Source organism: Rhinoraja longicauda, chromosome 23 (assembly GCF_053455715.1).
Source record: "Rhinoraja longicauda isolate Sanriku21f chromosome 23, sRhiLon1.1, whole genome shotgun sequence".
Classification (NCBI taxonomy): domain Eukaryota; kingdom Metazoa; phylum Chordata; class Chondrichthyes; order Rajiformes; family Arhynchobatidae; genus Rhinoraja; species Rhinoraja longicauda.
The window spans coordinates 27,129,849-27,146,033 of record NC_135975.1 but is presented as its reverse complement, the minus strand read 5'-3'; the positions used below and the strand labels follow the sequence as shown (position 1 = coordinate 27,146,033).

Below are 16,185 nucleotides of genomic sequence, written 5' to 3'. Positions count from 1 at the left end.
GGCGTAGGATTCCCCAAAGGTTACTCTCAGTCTGAAGAAGGGTCTCAACCTGAAACATTACCTATTCCTTTTCTCCAGAGTTGCTGTTTGGCCCGCTGAGTTACTCCAGCTTTTTCTTGCTTCTTGGTCCTCCAAAATATTCCAAATGGAATTTAAACTGGTGGTGGAGTATGGACTTAAGCAAGAAGGGCTTCTTGGAGAAGACGAGCTGCCTTAAATTTAGTGGCGTCTTGTTGAGTAACTATAGTAGGGTGAAGAGTATTCCATTGTCTTTAATTTAATTGTGCGAGGGAAGAATGAATTGCGATACACATCTGTCTTGATAGCTGGTATCTCAAATTGAAACGAATGCCCTCGTCTACACCTGATAGGTTTGGGTTTGGTGTAGATGTGGTAATCTATGTCGAGCTGACCATTTATCATTTTGTAAAAACAGGTCAAACGGTGGGCTTTGCGTCTGTCTTGGAGAGTGTTCAGTAGTGAGGAAGGCAAACGCAATGCTAGCATTCAGTTCGAGAGGACGAGAATACAAAAGCAAGGATGTCTTGCTGAGGCTTTATCGGGCACTGGTCAGACCACATTTGAAGTATTGTGAGCAGTTTTGGGCCCCATATCTGAGGAAGAATGTGCTGACGTTGGAAGGTATCCAGAGGATGTTTACAAGAATTATCCCGGGGATGTTTGGCTTAACGTATGATGAGCATTTGACAGCTCTGGGGTTGTACTTGCTGGAGCTTAGATGGATGAGGATGAGAGGGGATCTAATTGAAACTGGCCGGACAGTGAAAGGCCTGGATAGGGTGGATGTGGAGAGGATGTTTCCACTAGTGGGAGAGTCTAGGACCGGAGGGCACAGCCTCAGAATAAAAGTACATTCCTATAGAAAGAAGTTGAGGAGAAATTTATTTAGCCAGAGGGTGGTGAATCTGTGGAATTCATTGCCAGAGACAGCTGTGAAGGTCAAGTCTTTGGGTATTTTTAAAGTGGAGATTGACAAATTCTTGATTAATAAGGGTGTCAGAGGTTACGGGGAGAAGGCAGGAGAATGAGGTTGCGAGGGAAAGATAGATCAGCCATTATTGAATGTCGGAGCAGACTCGATGAGCCAAATGGCCAAATGAAGCTACAAAGGCATGGTCTTATAAACTTACTTCAACAGGGAATTTCTAGCCTGATGTCTTTACGCTGTGAAAGTTCTATACTCAATGCTCATGTTATTGTGAGAAAGCCCTTGACGTTTTGTGGTGTCTCCTTGTGTTGATGAGATTAGAGTTTGTCGTGTTTCAATTGGTGCCTGCCTCACTTTGACTGCACTCTGCACAGACATGCCAATGATAAACAGCATTGTTTTACAGGAGAAGAATGAGCAGCAAGGATGCACAAAAGGCAATACCAAATGGAGAGACAAGGTTCTATCAGCTATGGGTGGCCTAAACCTGGTAACTATAAACTCCTTCTAATATCATACTCTGTGTAATGCTCCATCTAAATTCAATTTACTGCAGCCTTTAGTGGGTCATTTTTGAGCATATTGTTTAATTTATACTTATTAAAGGCCTGAAAGGAATAGAATTTGCTTGCAAAAGGATCTTCCATGGTCAACATCCTGTATTCATTGGGATGAAGAGATTAATGTATGGGGCTTAAGTTTCTTCCTTGTTTTAATTTTCATCAAATATCCTCGACGGAATTTGATGCAGGTTTGAGATACGGAGAACACACTGATCTGTAGGTCTGAGATGCTGCCGAGCACAGCGGGTAATGGAAAGATCCTAATCTATACAGAGTGCAAAATATAGACGGGCAGTGGAAACTGGAGGAAGAGTTCACTGAGGGCATTCAGGATAGTTTCTTAGAGCAGCAGATTTTGGAGACAAGCAACGAGAGAGCTATATTGGAACAGGTATTGTGCCATGAGGCAGAATGGTTTCACTTTAGTTTAGTTTAGTTTTGAGATACAGTGGTGAAACGGGCCCTTTGGCCCGCCGAGTCTGTGCGGACCAGCAATCACCACATCACACGAACAATATCCTAGACAATTGGGCCGATTTACAATTTTTACCAAAGCCAATTAACCTACAAACCTGTATGTCTTTAGCGTGTGGGAGGAATCCAGAGCACCCGGAGAAAACCCACGTGGTCACAGGGAGAATGTACAAAATCCGTACAGTACCCGTAGTTGGGATCAAACCTGGATCTCTGGCACTGTAGGGCAGCAGCTCTACTGTTATGCCACTGTGCTGCCCCATGAAGGACTTCTTAGTTAAAGCTCTGGTAGCAACGATCATAGCGGTATTGAATTTTACTTTCAGTGAGGATGGGTACAAGAGAAGTATTCAAATGTTGGTCGTTATGAGGGCATGACAACAGAATTGGCTAAAGTGATCTGGAAAATTAGATTAAAGGATCAAGGGAGGAAATTGGGGGAAATTACAATCACCAAGCAGATGGTGCTGACCCAATTGGTGGAGCTTTGGACTGCACTGTGGCCGCAGATCCACACCAGTCCACAAGAGGCAGCACAGTGGTGGCGCTGGTAGAGCTGTTGCCTCCCAACGTTGGAGACCTGGGTTCAATCCTGACCTCGGGTGCTGTCTGTGTGGAGTTTGCACGTTCTCTCTGTGACCGTGTGGGTTTCCTCCGGGTGCTTCCTTTTCCTCTCATGTCCCCAAAACATGCAGATTTGTAGGTTAATTGACCCTCTGTAAATTGCCCCTAGTGTGTAGTGAGTAGCTGAGAAAGTGGGATAACATAGAACTAGTGTGAACGGGTGATCGGTGGTCGGCACGGACTCGGTGGGCCGAAGGGTCTGTATCCAGGCTATATCGTTCAATCAATTCAATCAATCCTGATGACCAATGAGATAAATGATGAATAGTTTTTAAATCTCCAGTAGACTCTGAGCCAAAGTGGATGATTGGGATTGTGAAGTTGAGGTTACCATCAGTAAAGCGACGTGCTGGCAGGTTAGTTGTCCACATTAAATTGTCCGGGTGAGAGGAATTGGTAGAATCTGGGGGAGTTGATGGAAAGGTGGGGTGAATAGTTTCCTGGGAGACTAGAGAGGGAATGAGATAGTTCTGTGAGCTGCCACTGACACAATGGGCCAAATGTCCTCCTTTATGTCCGGAGGAGATATAGATCTTATGAGATGCCTCGAGGGTTGATGCCTGCCGCTGCCTCTGATTGTCAATGCTCATGAAGAGACATTACGCTGTAGTGCTGGTGTTGGATAAAGCACTCATTCAGCCTGACTGTGGTCAGGTACACTCAATCCACCCCTTCTGTTGATGTGTAAACCTATCCCTGGACAAGCACAGCAGGGCCAGAGTTCCGACCTCCCCTTTGTAACTAAACCATCTTCATTGTAAGGAGAAAAAAAATGTAGATGCTGGTTTAAATTGAAGGTAGATACAAAATGCTGGAGTAACTCAGCGGGTCAGGCAACATCTCACGAGAGAAGGAATGTTTCGGGTCGAGACCCTTCTTCAGACTGAAGCGTCACCCATTCCTTCTCTCCTGAGATGCTGCCTGACCCGCTGAGTTACTCCAGCATTTTGTGTCTCCCATCATCATTATAATTTCGTTACAGGGAAATATTTGCAGCAAGTTTGATTTACTGTCTCAGGGAAAGAATCTGCATGAAGTGTGTTGAATGTGGTGACAGGAGTCTTGACGCCACAATTTAATCCACTTTTCTTATTTTTTCAAAACTCATCATTTGTAGCGTATCCTCCCCAGTTTTCAAAAGTGTTTTCAAGACATGCACTGTGACGTATCAAGATGCTGGGATGATATTTACAGACCGGTTGTGAGTGATTATTGATCTGGCTGTTTGGCTGATGTGCTGACTGTGATAGACAATAGGTGCAGGAGGAGGCCATTCAGCCCTTCGAGCCAGCACCACCATTCAATGTGATCATGGCTGATCATTCTCAATCAGTACCCCGTTCCTGCCTTCTCCCCATATCCCCTGACTCTGCTATCCTTAAGAGCTCTACCCAGCTCTCTCTTGAATGCATTCAGAGAATTGGCCTCCACTGCCTTCTGAGGCAGAGAATTCCACAGATTTACAACTCTCTGACTGAAAAAGGTTTTTCCTCATCTCCGTTCTAAATGGCCTACCCCTTATTCTTAAACTGTGGCCCCTGGTTCTGGACTCCCCCAACATTGGGAACATGTTTCCTGCCTCTAACGTGTCCAACCCCTTAATAATCTTATATGTTTCGATAAGTTCCCCTCTCATCCTTCTAAATTCCAGTGTATACAAGCCTAGTCACTCCAGTCGATCAACATACGACAGTCCCGCCATTCCGGGAATTAACCTGGTAAACCTACGCTGCACGCCCTCAATAGCAAGAATATCCTTCCTCAAATTTGGAGACCAAAACTGCACACAGTACTCCAGGTGCAGTCTCACTAGGGCCCTGTACAACTGCAGAAGGACCTCTTTGTTCCTACACTCAACACCTCTTGTTATGAAGGCCAACATTCCATTGGCTTTCTTCACTGCCTGCTGTACCTGCATGCATCCTTTCAGTGACTGATGCACTAGGACACCCAGATCTCGTTGTACGTCCCCTTTTCCTAACTTGACACCATTCAGATAATAATCTGCCTTCCTATTCTTACCACCAAAGTGGATAACCTCACACTTATCCACATTAAACTGCATCTGCCATGCATCCGCCCACTTATACAACCTGTCCAAGTCACCCTGCAACCTCATAGCATCTTCCTCACAGTTCACACTACCACCCAGCTTTGTATCGTCTGCAAATTTGCTAATGGTACTTTTATTCCCTTCATTCAAGTCATTAAAGTATATTGTAAATAGCTGCGGTCCCAGCACCGAGCCTTGCGGTACCCCACTAGTCACTGCCTGCCATTCTGAAAGGGACCCATTTATCCCCACTCTTTGCTTTCTGTCTGCCAACCAATTTTCTATCCATGTCAGTACCTTACCCCCAATACAATGTGCTCTAATTTTCCCCACTAATCTCCTATGTGGGACCTTGTCGAAGGCTTTCTGAAAGTCGAGGTACACCACATCCACCGACTCTCCCCTGTCAATTTTCCTAGTTACATCCTCAAAAAATTCCAGAAGATTAGTCAAGCATGATTTCCCCTTCGTAAATCCATGCTGGCTCGGAATGATCCCGTTACTGCTATCCAAATGCTCCGCAATTACGTCTTTTATAATTGACTCCAGCATCTTCCCCACCACTGATGTCAGACCAACTGGTCTATAATTTCCTGTTTTCTCCCTCCCTCCTTTCTTAAAAAGTGGGATAACATTAGCTACCCTCCAATCCACAGGAACTGATCCTGAATCTGTAGAACATTGGAAAATGATCACCAATGCATCCACAATTTCTAGAGTCACCTCCTTGAGTACCCTGGGATGCAGACCATCAGGCCCTGGGGATTTATCAGCCTTCAGTCCCATCAGTCTACCCAACCCCATTTCCTGCCTATTGTGGATTTCCTTCAGTTCCTCCATCACCCTAGGATCTTTGGCCACTAGAACATCTGGGAGATTGTTTGTATCTTCCTTAGTGAAGACAGATCCAAAGTACCGGTTCAACTCGTCTGCCATTTCCTTGTTCCCCATAATAAATTCCCCTGCTTCTGTCTTCAAGGGACCCACATTTGCTTTGACTATTTTTTTCCTCTTCATATACCTAAAAAAGCTTTTACTATCCTCCTTTATATTATTGACTAGCTTACCCTCGTACCTCATCTTCTCTCCCCGTATTGCCTTTTTAGTTATCTTCTGTTGCTCTTTAAAAGAGTCCCAATCCTCTGGCCTCCCACTATTCTTTGCTATGTTATACTTCTTCTCTTTTATTTTTATGCTGTCCTTGACTTCCCTTGTCAGCCACGGGTGCCTCTTACTCCCCTTAGAATCTTTCCTCCTCTTTGGGACAAATTGATCCTGCAACTTCTGCATTATTCACAGGAATACCTGCCATTGCTGTTCCACCGTCTTCCCTGCTAGGGTCTCCTTCCAGTCAAATCTGGCCAGCTCCTGCCTCATGACTCTGTAATCTCCTTTGCTATACTGTAATACTGACACCTCCGATTTTCCCTTCTCCCTCTCAATTTGTAGAGTAAAACGTATCATATTATGATCACTGCCTCCTAATGGCTCTTTTACCTTGAGTCCCCTTATCAGATCAGGTTCATTACACTACACTAAATCCAGAATTGCCTTCTCCCTGGTAGGCTCCAGTACAAGCTGTTCTAAGAATCCATCTCGGGGGCACTCTACAAACTCTCTTTCCTGGGGTCCATTACCAACCTGATTTTCCCAGTCTATCTGCATGTTGAAATGTCCCATACCACTGTAGCATTACATTTGTGACATGCCAATTTTAGCTCTTGATTCAACTTGCACCCTATGTCGAGGCTACTGTTTGGGGGCCTGTAGATAACTCCCATTAGGGTCTTTTTACCCTTACAATTCCTCATTTCTATCCATACTGATTCTACATCTCCTGATTCTATGTCACCCTTGCAAGGGAGTGAATATCATTCCTTACCAACAGAGCGACCCCACCCCCTCTGCCCACCTGTCTGTCTTTTCAATACGTTGTGTACCCCTGAATATTCAGTTCCCAGCCCTGGTCCTCTTGTAGTCATGTCTCTGTAATTCTCACAACATCATACTTGCCAATGTCTAACTGAGCCTCAAGCTCATCCACTTTATTTTTTGTACTTTGCGCATTGAAATACGATGTGCCCCCTGTTTACAAATCCCGAGGTACAGCAGGCAGCGCCCTCTCAACAAACGTCTGTTTGTTTTGTTGTGGGGCTGTGGTGCATCAACAAACCAACTCTTGGGATTGTGAGCGCGCGGTGAATTAGGCATGCCTGTTGCAAAGAGCAAAACCGTTTAATCCCATTTTATAAGCACTAGGAAGCTTTATGGGAACACTGTAATGTGCCATTGGACCATTGTTCTTCCCAATAAAATGTGGCAAGTCAGCTCCAAGCTTCCTGGTGGAGCTTTGGAATTTACCACCTTTGTAGAAAGCCCAGATCACTTGCGGTAGAGGTGTAGCTCTGAGCCCAGCACAGTATAGTCATTTCAATGATGCATATTGTCACATTAGCAGCATCAAACCAGACGTCATAATCGTCTTTCGTGCGCCTGAATTAGATTAGAAGATGAGATTACATTTTTGCAGATGTGAACCGAAAGCCAAAGAACAGAAAGGATATTAAAGATTTGCACTATGTACATCCTTTAACAACCTCGGGAATTTGGAAAAGGTGCCTCGAGTGCTGGAAGCAGCGCTGAAAAAACACTAGGACCCCTCGTCAATCGACCTATCTGGGCACCACCAGTAAATTGATATGCTTTTGTTTAGCTGTGCATAAGAACGTTTCTTCTGACATGGTTGTTCACCGTTAGTGGGAAATATTGTACTGGGACTAGACAGCACAAGTTATGAATTTAAAAGTTATTACCAAGGAATGTCAAGAGTTTTCTTGCGTTTCCATCTCCTTTTTTTTTGTTGAATTTCCCATTTCTGAGGCAACTCTGCACCTGTTGTGGGATGGTTGTGTTTACTGATGGAGTTTAACATTATTTGTTGGCGTGGTGACCCAGTTTCTGCGCGCCAGATAGCCCTTGGTGATTATAAGGTTATCCAAGTTAAGGGGCTTTGCTAATGTACTTTGACAACCTTTGGGATGTAAAGAGTAAATGAGGTGTGATAACAATATTTAAATGACACTTGGACAGGTGACAGAATCATTTCTTTATTTGTAAGGGTTATGGGGAGAAGGCAGGAGAATGGGGCTAGGAGGGAGAGATAGATCAGCCACGATTGAATGGTGGAGTAGACTTGATGGGCCGAATGGCCTAATTCTGATCCTATTACTTATGACCTTATGAGGTGTCTGGAAAGTTTGAGAGAGACGCGGGCAAAATGCAGGCAAATGGGACTATCGTAGATGGGGCATCTTGGCAGGCATGGACAAGTTTGGCTGAAGGATCTGTTTCTGTGCTCCAGAACTCTGGTGTGTGTCATTGCCCTGCAGTCTCCACGCTGTGTTACTTCAACAAGTACAGTATTCTTGTGCATCAAGGAATTTCTAGCCCAATGTCTTAATAATATGAAAGTTCTATACTCAATGCTTCTGTTATTGAGTTTTCGCGATGCATCCTTGTTTTAATGAGATCCATATCTGTCATGTGTAGGATGGAACTGCAGTTGTTGGTTTAAACAGAAGATAGATACGAACAGCTGGAGTAACTCAGCGGGTCAGACAGCATCTCTGGAGAAAAGGAAAAGGTGACATTTCGGGTCTGAAGAACGGTCTCAACCCGAAACGTCACCTATTCCCTTTTGCCAGAAATGCTCTCTGACCCGCTGAGTTACTCCAACTTTTTGTGTCTATCTTCACTATCTGTCATGTTGCATTTAATTTGACCACACTCTGCCCTGACCTGCCAATGATAATAGTTTGGGAGTGGACAGGTATGAAGGTTCTGGTACTGAAGCACACATGGACCTCTCTGAAGCACGAGGGGCAATGTTTTCAACACCTAATGGAGCCAGAGGAGGTAGTTGAGGCAGATAAAATAACAGCGTTTGAAAGACATGCTACATGAAGAGGAAAGGTTTAGAGGGGTATGGGCCAAATATGGGCAAATAGGACTAGCATAGAAGGGGCACCTTGGTCGGCAAGGGCAAGTTGGACCGAAGGGCCTGTTTCCGTGCTGTGCGACTCTGACTATAAATCACCTTGTCTCAATAGATCTTGCTTGATTCTCATCAACTTTCACACTCACTCAGTGATGAGGTGAACAACAGTTTCAGGGTTTTTATTGATTCGTGTCATCACACAGCTGTTTGCCAATAGCGAGCAAATTTTAGTGCCACGTCGTGGGACTCTGCAAGACCGTTTACAGTGCACGTGTCATGCAGCATGTCACAGCTCAGGAGATGTTCCACAGTCTGGAGGCCCAGTCTGCACTCGTAGTCTGCCGCATCTTTAGTACATCCCCACTTCAGCATGTTCGATTTCAGGGTGGCACAACAAGGAGCTAAAGATTCTGGCTCACAAGAAGTAACACAAAGAAAAGTGAAGCTGGTTTAAAATTTGAATGTGGAGATGTGCTGCCTGATTTCTTGCTGGCATTTTTTATTTTCCATTTACTAAAGATGGAAAAACGTAGCAAGTTGTAAACTTTATTGATTTTCACAATTGTTATGTGTTTATGCAATTTCCCTCCCAGACTAGGAGCACAAAATCATAAACGTACCACAGTAGGGACCGTAATTGCCAAGCCCACGGAGCTGTGTTTCCCCACCTCTGTTGTACAGAAATCTGAGAGCGTGGTGCCCAAACATGGTGCATCCAGTGGATTTGTTATTCATTAGTGCTAAGTAAGACCTTTAAAAAGGCAGTGGGTAGAGCTGCTGCCTCACAGCGCCGGAGACTTGGGTTCAATCCTGATCTCGGGTGCTGTCTCGAGTTTGCACATTCTCCCCGTGACCACGTGGGTTTCCTCCGGGTGCTCAGGCTTCCTCCCATGTCCCAAAGATGTACGGGCTTGTAGGTTAATTGGCTGCCGTAAATCGCCCCTAGTGTGTAGCCACCAGCATCCACAAAGACTCTTCACACCCCTGCAACAGTCTGTTCGAACTTCTACCATCATGCCCTGTACAATGACAATAAGGATATATTGTATTGTATTGTAGGGGGTGGATGAGAAAGTGGGATAACATGGAACTAGCGTGAACATGTTGGATCGGCCTGGACTCGGTGAGCGAAGGGCCTGTTTCCACGCTGTATCCCTAAACTAAACTGGAAAGTTATGAAGGGCCTACCTAACTCTACGGTGGTGCACGGATCTCATGGACTGCCCCGGCAATAATCAGGCAGCTGCACATTTACGGTGCTCGACCTTACACGTGCAGGTTGGGGAGCAGATCCTTGCTCCCTGCCTGTTGTACAAAGCACAGCATTATATACACACACACTGAAATCAGATGTAGCTTCTCCATTCACTGCACGGATGTAAAATTATCATCGGGGGGAGGGGGGCAATCACGGACAGGTGAGCTTGACATCAGCTGTTTCGAACACATGGACTTGCACAATGGCTGAGTGTGAAGACTCAAGCTCTTGGTGATCTCTTGGCCGGCTCTCACCTCAAAGGTCTGCAGATATCTCGGGCTTCATCCTGGGACGTGGTCTCTGCCACTAACCTTGAGCTGGTCTCATTGCGACTGCTGACACAGATGTGGTTTAGTCTTTTACCTCCCACAATGTCTCTGACAAAGAACAGTCCGTGGGTGTGATCTTGTCACTTGGGGCCACATTGTGAATCCATTTGTTGTTTTCCAAGACCGTAGAACTACTGTGAATGGGTGATCGTTGGTCAGCATGAACTCAGTGGACCGAAGGGCCTGTTTCCACACTGTATCTCTAAACTAAAGTCTGTTGCCAAGCTGCAAAATGTTAAAAGTCCCTAATCTCCTATTAGTTATCTAGACATAGTACAGCTACTGACTTCTCGTGCTTAATGCAGATGGCAAATAATTTGTAAAAAGAATGCTCTGTGTAGTTCAAATTCCAATTTCAAACATATGTATATTAACTGCAGACTTAGTAGAAAGGAGGAACTGCAGATGCTGGTTCACATAAAAAGGGAACAGTCTGAAGAAAAGTCCTGACCCGAAACGTTACCTATCCATTTTCTCCAGATACACTTCCTGACTGAGATGCTAAGTTACTCCAGCACTTTGTGTCTTTTTTTTCTAACCAAAGACTTTGCCAATCCTAACCGACCCCCCTGCCACTCCTTGGCCTTGTTCAACAGCTCGCGTCTCGTGCCAACAGAAGCAACATCATCATCTCCCAGAGAGCATTTGAAGCAGCATGTTAAAATGATTTCACTACTGCTGCAGGTAGATATTTCTAGTGTAATTGAAAGCACCTGGGTTATGAAAATCAAAACCAGGATCTATTCATGGATCTGTTAAGCGTTATGAAGTTCGTTGGTAAACTTTAATCCTGCCACAGGTGCAGATGCTAACCATCACACATCTAAAATATGAAGTGTATGGTGTCAGCAAGAAGGAATTGCTTTGAAATGGAATACAGCCAAGAGAACAAACAGGAATGCTTTCCTGAATAGGTGCAACGAAAACTACTCAAAGCCCTGGGTGGTGAAGTGGCCGCTCAATAGTTTTCACAACTCATTTTCAAGCTGTTTGCCACAATTGGTCGCAGATCACAATTGATAGATGTTTCCACCAGTGGGAGAGACTGGGACCAGAGGCCACAGGCTCAAAATAAAAGGACGTACCTTCTTGAAAGGAGATGAGGAGGAATTTCTTTAGTCAGAGGCTGGTGAGTCTGTGGAATTCTTTGCCAATCCATTGAATTGAGGAATTTTTCATTACAGACGAATGAAAGGTATGTATTCTAGGGAGCGTTAGATATAGTTCTTCGGGCTAACGGGATCAAGGGATATGGGGAGAAAGCAGGAACGGGGTACTGATTTTGGACGATCAGCCATGATCATATTGATGGGCCGAATGGCCTACTCCTGCACCTATTTTCTATGTTTCTCTGTGTAACTCCTCTGCAAGAGGCCAGTTGCATTTGGGAAGTGTTTAAAAGAAACTTACTCGGAATGACAATAGTCAATGTTATGTCATCTAGATCTATGGATTCAGAGTGTGTGAGAGAAACACAGTCAGTCTGGTTTGTAAATGAACATTTATAAGCATATGAACTAAACACAGGTCATTAAGCAGATGAGTTTCATGTTCTCCCTCCTCACCACTGGCTCCCTGTACGGTACAGAATCAACTTCAAGCTCCTCCTATTCACGTATAAAGCCATAAATGGACACTCCCCCCCCCTACATCAAAAATCTTCTAACCCCCCTCTCTAACTCCAGGTCCCTCAGATCGGCCGACTTGGGGCTATTCACTATCCCACGGTCTAGGCTTAAACTCAGGGGTGACCGCGCTTTTGCGGTTGCAGCTCCTAGACTGTGGAACAGCATCCCTCTCCCGATCAGAACTGCCCCCTCCATCGACTCCTTTAAGTCCAGGCTCAAAACATATTTCTACTCCCTAGCGTTTGAGGCTCATTGAGGAGGCGCTGTGAACTGTTTGCGTGCTACTGTATGTTTTCATTTTTTTTTTTTCTATTGGAACCTAATCAAATGTACAGCACTTTGGTCAACGTGGGTTGTTTTTAAATGTGCTATACAAATAAAATTGACTTGACTTGACTTGACCAGTTAACAGAACTGCCCATAATAATCGGTGATGCGTTTTATTTATGAAAATCTGTGGTAGGTCCAGTACCCTCATTGCAGACATTGGACTTTGTCTGTGGAACTGCTGCGTAACAATGCTGAGAATTACATTCTGCACTCTGTATCTTCCTATTTCCTCTACCTATAAATAGTTGAGTTTAACGATTGTATTTGTGTAGTATTATATGATCTAATTGGATAGCACGCAAAACAAAACATGTACCTCAATATGTGTGACAATAATAAACTTAAAATGTCTGCATTCATGTTTATTATTGTCACGTATATTGAGGTACATGTTTTGTTTTGCATTGTTCCGCATCAGTTCCAGAGACAAAGTCCAATGTCCGCAATGGGGGTAGAGGTGAATCGGACAGTACCCCAGCTTATGGAAGGACCGTTCAGAAGCCTGATAACAGAGGGGAAGAAGCTGTTCCTGAGTCTGGTGGTGCGCGCTTTCAAGCTTGTGATTAGAGTGGCCGAGAGTGAGGTAGTCAAGTCAAGTCAAGTCAAGTCAATTTTATTTGTATAGCACATTTAAAAACAACCCACGTTGACCAAAGTGCTGTACATTTGATTAGGTTTCAATAGAAAAAAAAATGAAAAACATACAGTAGTACGCAAACAGTTCACAGCGCCTCCTCAATGAGCCTCAAACGCTAGGGAGTAGAAATATGTTTTGAGCCTGGACTTAAAGGAGTCGATGGAGGGGGCAGTTCTGATCGGGAGAGGGATGCTGTTCCACAGTCTAGGAGCTGCAACCGCAAAAGCGCGGTCACCCCTGAGTTTAAGCCTAGACCGCGGGATAGTGAATAGCCCCAAGTCGGCCGATCTGAGGGACCTGGAGTTAGAGAGGGGGGTTAGAAGATTTTTGATGTAGGGGGGGGGTGTCCATTTAGGGCTTTATACGTGAATAGGAGGAGCTTGAAGTTGATTCTGTACCGTACAGGGAGCCAGTGGAGAGAGGCCAGAATCGGGGTGATGTGGTCCCTTTTACGGGTACCCGTCAGGAGTCTCGCTGCGGCGTTTTGGACCAGTTGCAGGCGGGACAGGGAAGATTGGCTGATCCCAGTGTATAGGGAGTTGCAGTAGTCTAGGCGGGAGGAAATGAAAGCGTGAATGATTTTTTCTGTGTCGTCGAATTTGAGGAAAGGTTTGATTTTAGCTATGGTTCGAAGTTGGAAGAAGCTGGCTTTTACCACAGCGTTGACTTGCTTATCAAATTTTAATGCAGAGTCAAATATCATGCCGAGGTTTTTGACATGCGGTTTGACTAGGCAGGATAGGCTTCCAAGACTGCCTGTTATCAATTTGATGGAGTCGGGGGGGCCGAATAGGATGACCTCAGACTTGCTCTCATTTAATTGGAGGAAGTTCTGTGCCATCCAACATTTTATGTCCTCAAGGCAGTGTGAGAGGCTGTTTAAATTTGACTGGTTGTTGGGTTTCAGGGGGAGGTAAAGCTGAGTGTCATCGGCATAGCAGTGGAAAGAAATGCCGTGCCTTTGAATGATTTGGCCAAGGGGGAGCATGTATAGAGAGAAGAGAATGGGGCCTAGGATGGAGCCTTGTGGAACTCCGCAGGAGAGGCTAGCTGGAGCAGAGGAATAACTGCCTATGTTGATGGCGAAACTCCTATCTTTGAGGTACGAAGCGAACCAGCTCAGGGCAGTGCCATCAATGCCAACCGCGTACCGGAGACGGTCAATAAGGATGGTGTGGTCCACTGTATCGAATGCTGCGCTGAGGTCGAGAAGGAGCAGGATTGCACAGTCGCCGGTGTCGATGGCGAGAAGCAGGTCGTTGTGTACCTTCAACAAGGTAGGGAAGGAGAGGGGGCGATCGGGAGCTGGCAGAGGAGAAGCCACAGTGTTGCTGTGTTGGAAGGGCTCTGCTCAGGTAGCTGATCTTTGGGGTAATTATTCCCTGGAGGCGTGCCAGGTGTCGTTCTGAGACTTTGTCCCACTGGTGCCTGTGCTACAGTTCAAAGCAGCCCAATAACTCGATTCCTGCTGTTTACAAAGGCAGACGAGTGTTTGTCTGTTTCTGAGTGGAATCTTACATCAGCTCATGCAAGGGAAGTACTAACCCAGCACCCACCCCTCCCTGAGCTGTGTGTAAGAGGGAGGCACCTCAATTACAAAACAGCTGCTGTCATCTTACAAAGAACTGCAGGTGCTGGTTTACAAGAAAAGACACAAAGTGCTCGAGTAACTCAGCGGGTCAGGCAGCATTTCTGGAGAACATGGTTAGGTTATATTTTGCATCGGAACCTTTCTTCAGTCTGATTGTAAGGGGGAGGGGAGTGAGAAAGCTGGGAGAGAGGCGGGGCCGTGACAAAGTGATAGGTGGATACAGGTGATGGGGCTGAATGGCAAATAGGTAGACAAAGGTGAAAAGACAAAAAGTATGAGATAAGGAGAGTTGTGAAATGTAAAAAACGGTTGCTGTTGTCTTAGTCGATTGTGACCAATCTGGGGAGGTCTAACACCAGTGAAGAGGCTCATGGGGGTTCTTGTGTTAAATCTACATTCTGCTTCTCAACCAAGGAGTGAGGTTTTACAAGGCCGTTTCAAATATGTTTCACATATTCCACTTGGGTAGCTTATAACCCAACGGTATGAACTTAAGGGTCTCCAATTCTTGGTAGGCACAACCCCACCCCATTCTCCCCTGTGCCTCACCTGGAGTTTCACCTATTTCTCCCCTCCCCATACACAACTCACAACTCTTCAATCCTTTTGTCTCGCACCTTCTACCTTTTCACTTTTCCTTTCTGCCTGTTGTCCACCTATCACTTGCCAGTCTTTGTCCTGCCCCTCCTCTCTGTATCTCTAAACTCGACCAAACACAAGACCTACAAAGCGACCAGCCTCGCTCGGTAGTATTGCTTTGCTGCTTAATCGGGTATCCTATTACAAGGCATCTGGGCATTATTTGAGAAATCACAGAGTAGTGATTAGCTCAAGATGTTACTCAGCCGTCCCTTCCCCCACCTCCCCCTCCAGACTTGTGCGTCGCATTAGAAGTTTACAATTCGATGGGGTTCAGTTTGCCAGAAGGTGTAATGTTGGCTGTGTTGTGTTTGGGAGGTTGTCACCGTACCTGCATGTTGCCACCAGAGGGCGTGCATGTGCAGACAATCTTCTTGCCAGCATGACCACTGTTTACAGACAGGCAAACCTTCAGAAGGGCAACTACAACAGCGGTGGTTGTAAGGAGCTCCACACTGTACATGAGGGTCAAAGTCCAGTTGTGCTCTACTTGCTTGAGGACTTGTAGAAAACCTCATGGCAGCAGCTGAAAGTAGAACCAGGAGTGTTAGTCAGTGTGTGACCCGACATGTTGCTTATCCATTCCCTCCACAGATGCAGCCTGACCCGCTGAGTTCTTCCAGCACTTTGTGTTTTGCTCAAGATTTTAGAATCTGTAGTTATTTCTGTCTCCTTGGCACCCATTTCTCAGTGTTAGTTGTTTTCAGACCAATACTTGCCTCTTGAAAACTCCTGATCGCACACTTGCTGGCTGCCAAATTTACACAGACAGAAACTTTTAAATTGTAGAAACAAGAAACTGCAGATTCTGGTTTACCAAGGAAAGACGCAAACTTAGCTTGCAAGACACCATTCCTGGAAAACACGGATGCACAACATTTTGGGCCAGGACCCTTCTTCAGACCCGAAACATCACCGATCCATGTTCTCCAGAGATGCTGCCTGACCCATTGAATTACTCCAGCACTTTGTATCACATCTTAATTGATTTGGCAATTGGCATCTTAAGAGCTCAAAGGGCCATTGGCAAAAGCCACACTTTGAAATGTGAGAAGAGCAAGCCGTAAAAAAATAACGAGATATACAATGATAGCAAATTAATTTCGTTTCTTT

The 16,185-nt window shown here is 45.3% G+C and overlaps 1 protein-coding gene across 1 annotated transcript in view; it reads left to right on the top strand.

Annotated features, from left to right (window-relative positions):
• The window catches only part of LOC144605114 (anoctamin-2-like), a 91,417-nt gene that overhangs the window by 50,972 nt on the left and 24,260 nt on the right, over positions 1 to 16,185 (top strand). The window contains exon 14 of the mRNA XM_078420176.1: positions 1,356 to 1,439. Coding sequence (XP_078276302.1) covers positions 1,356 to 1,439 — 84 coding nt within the window. The remainder of the gene's footprint in view (positions 1 to 1,355; positions 1,440 to 16,185) is intronic.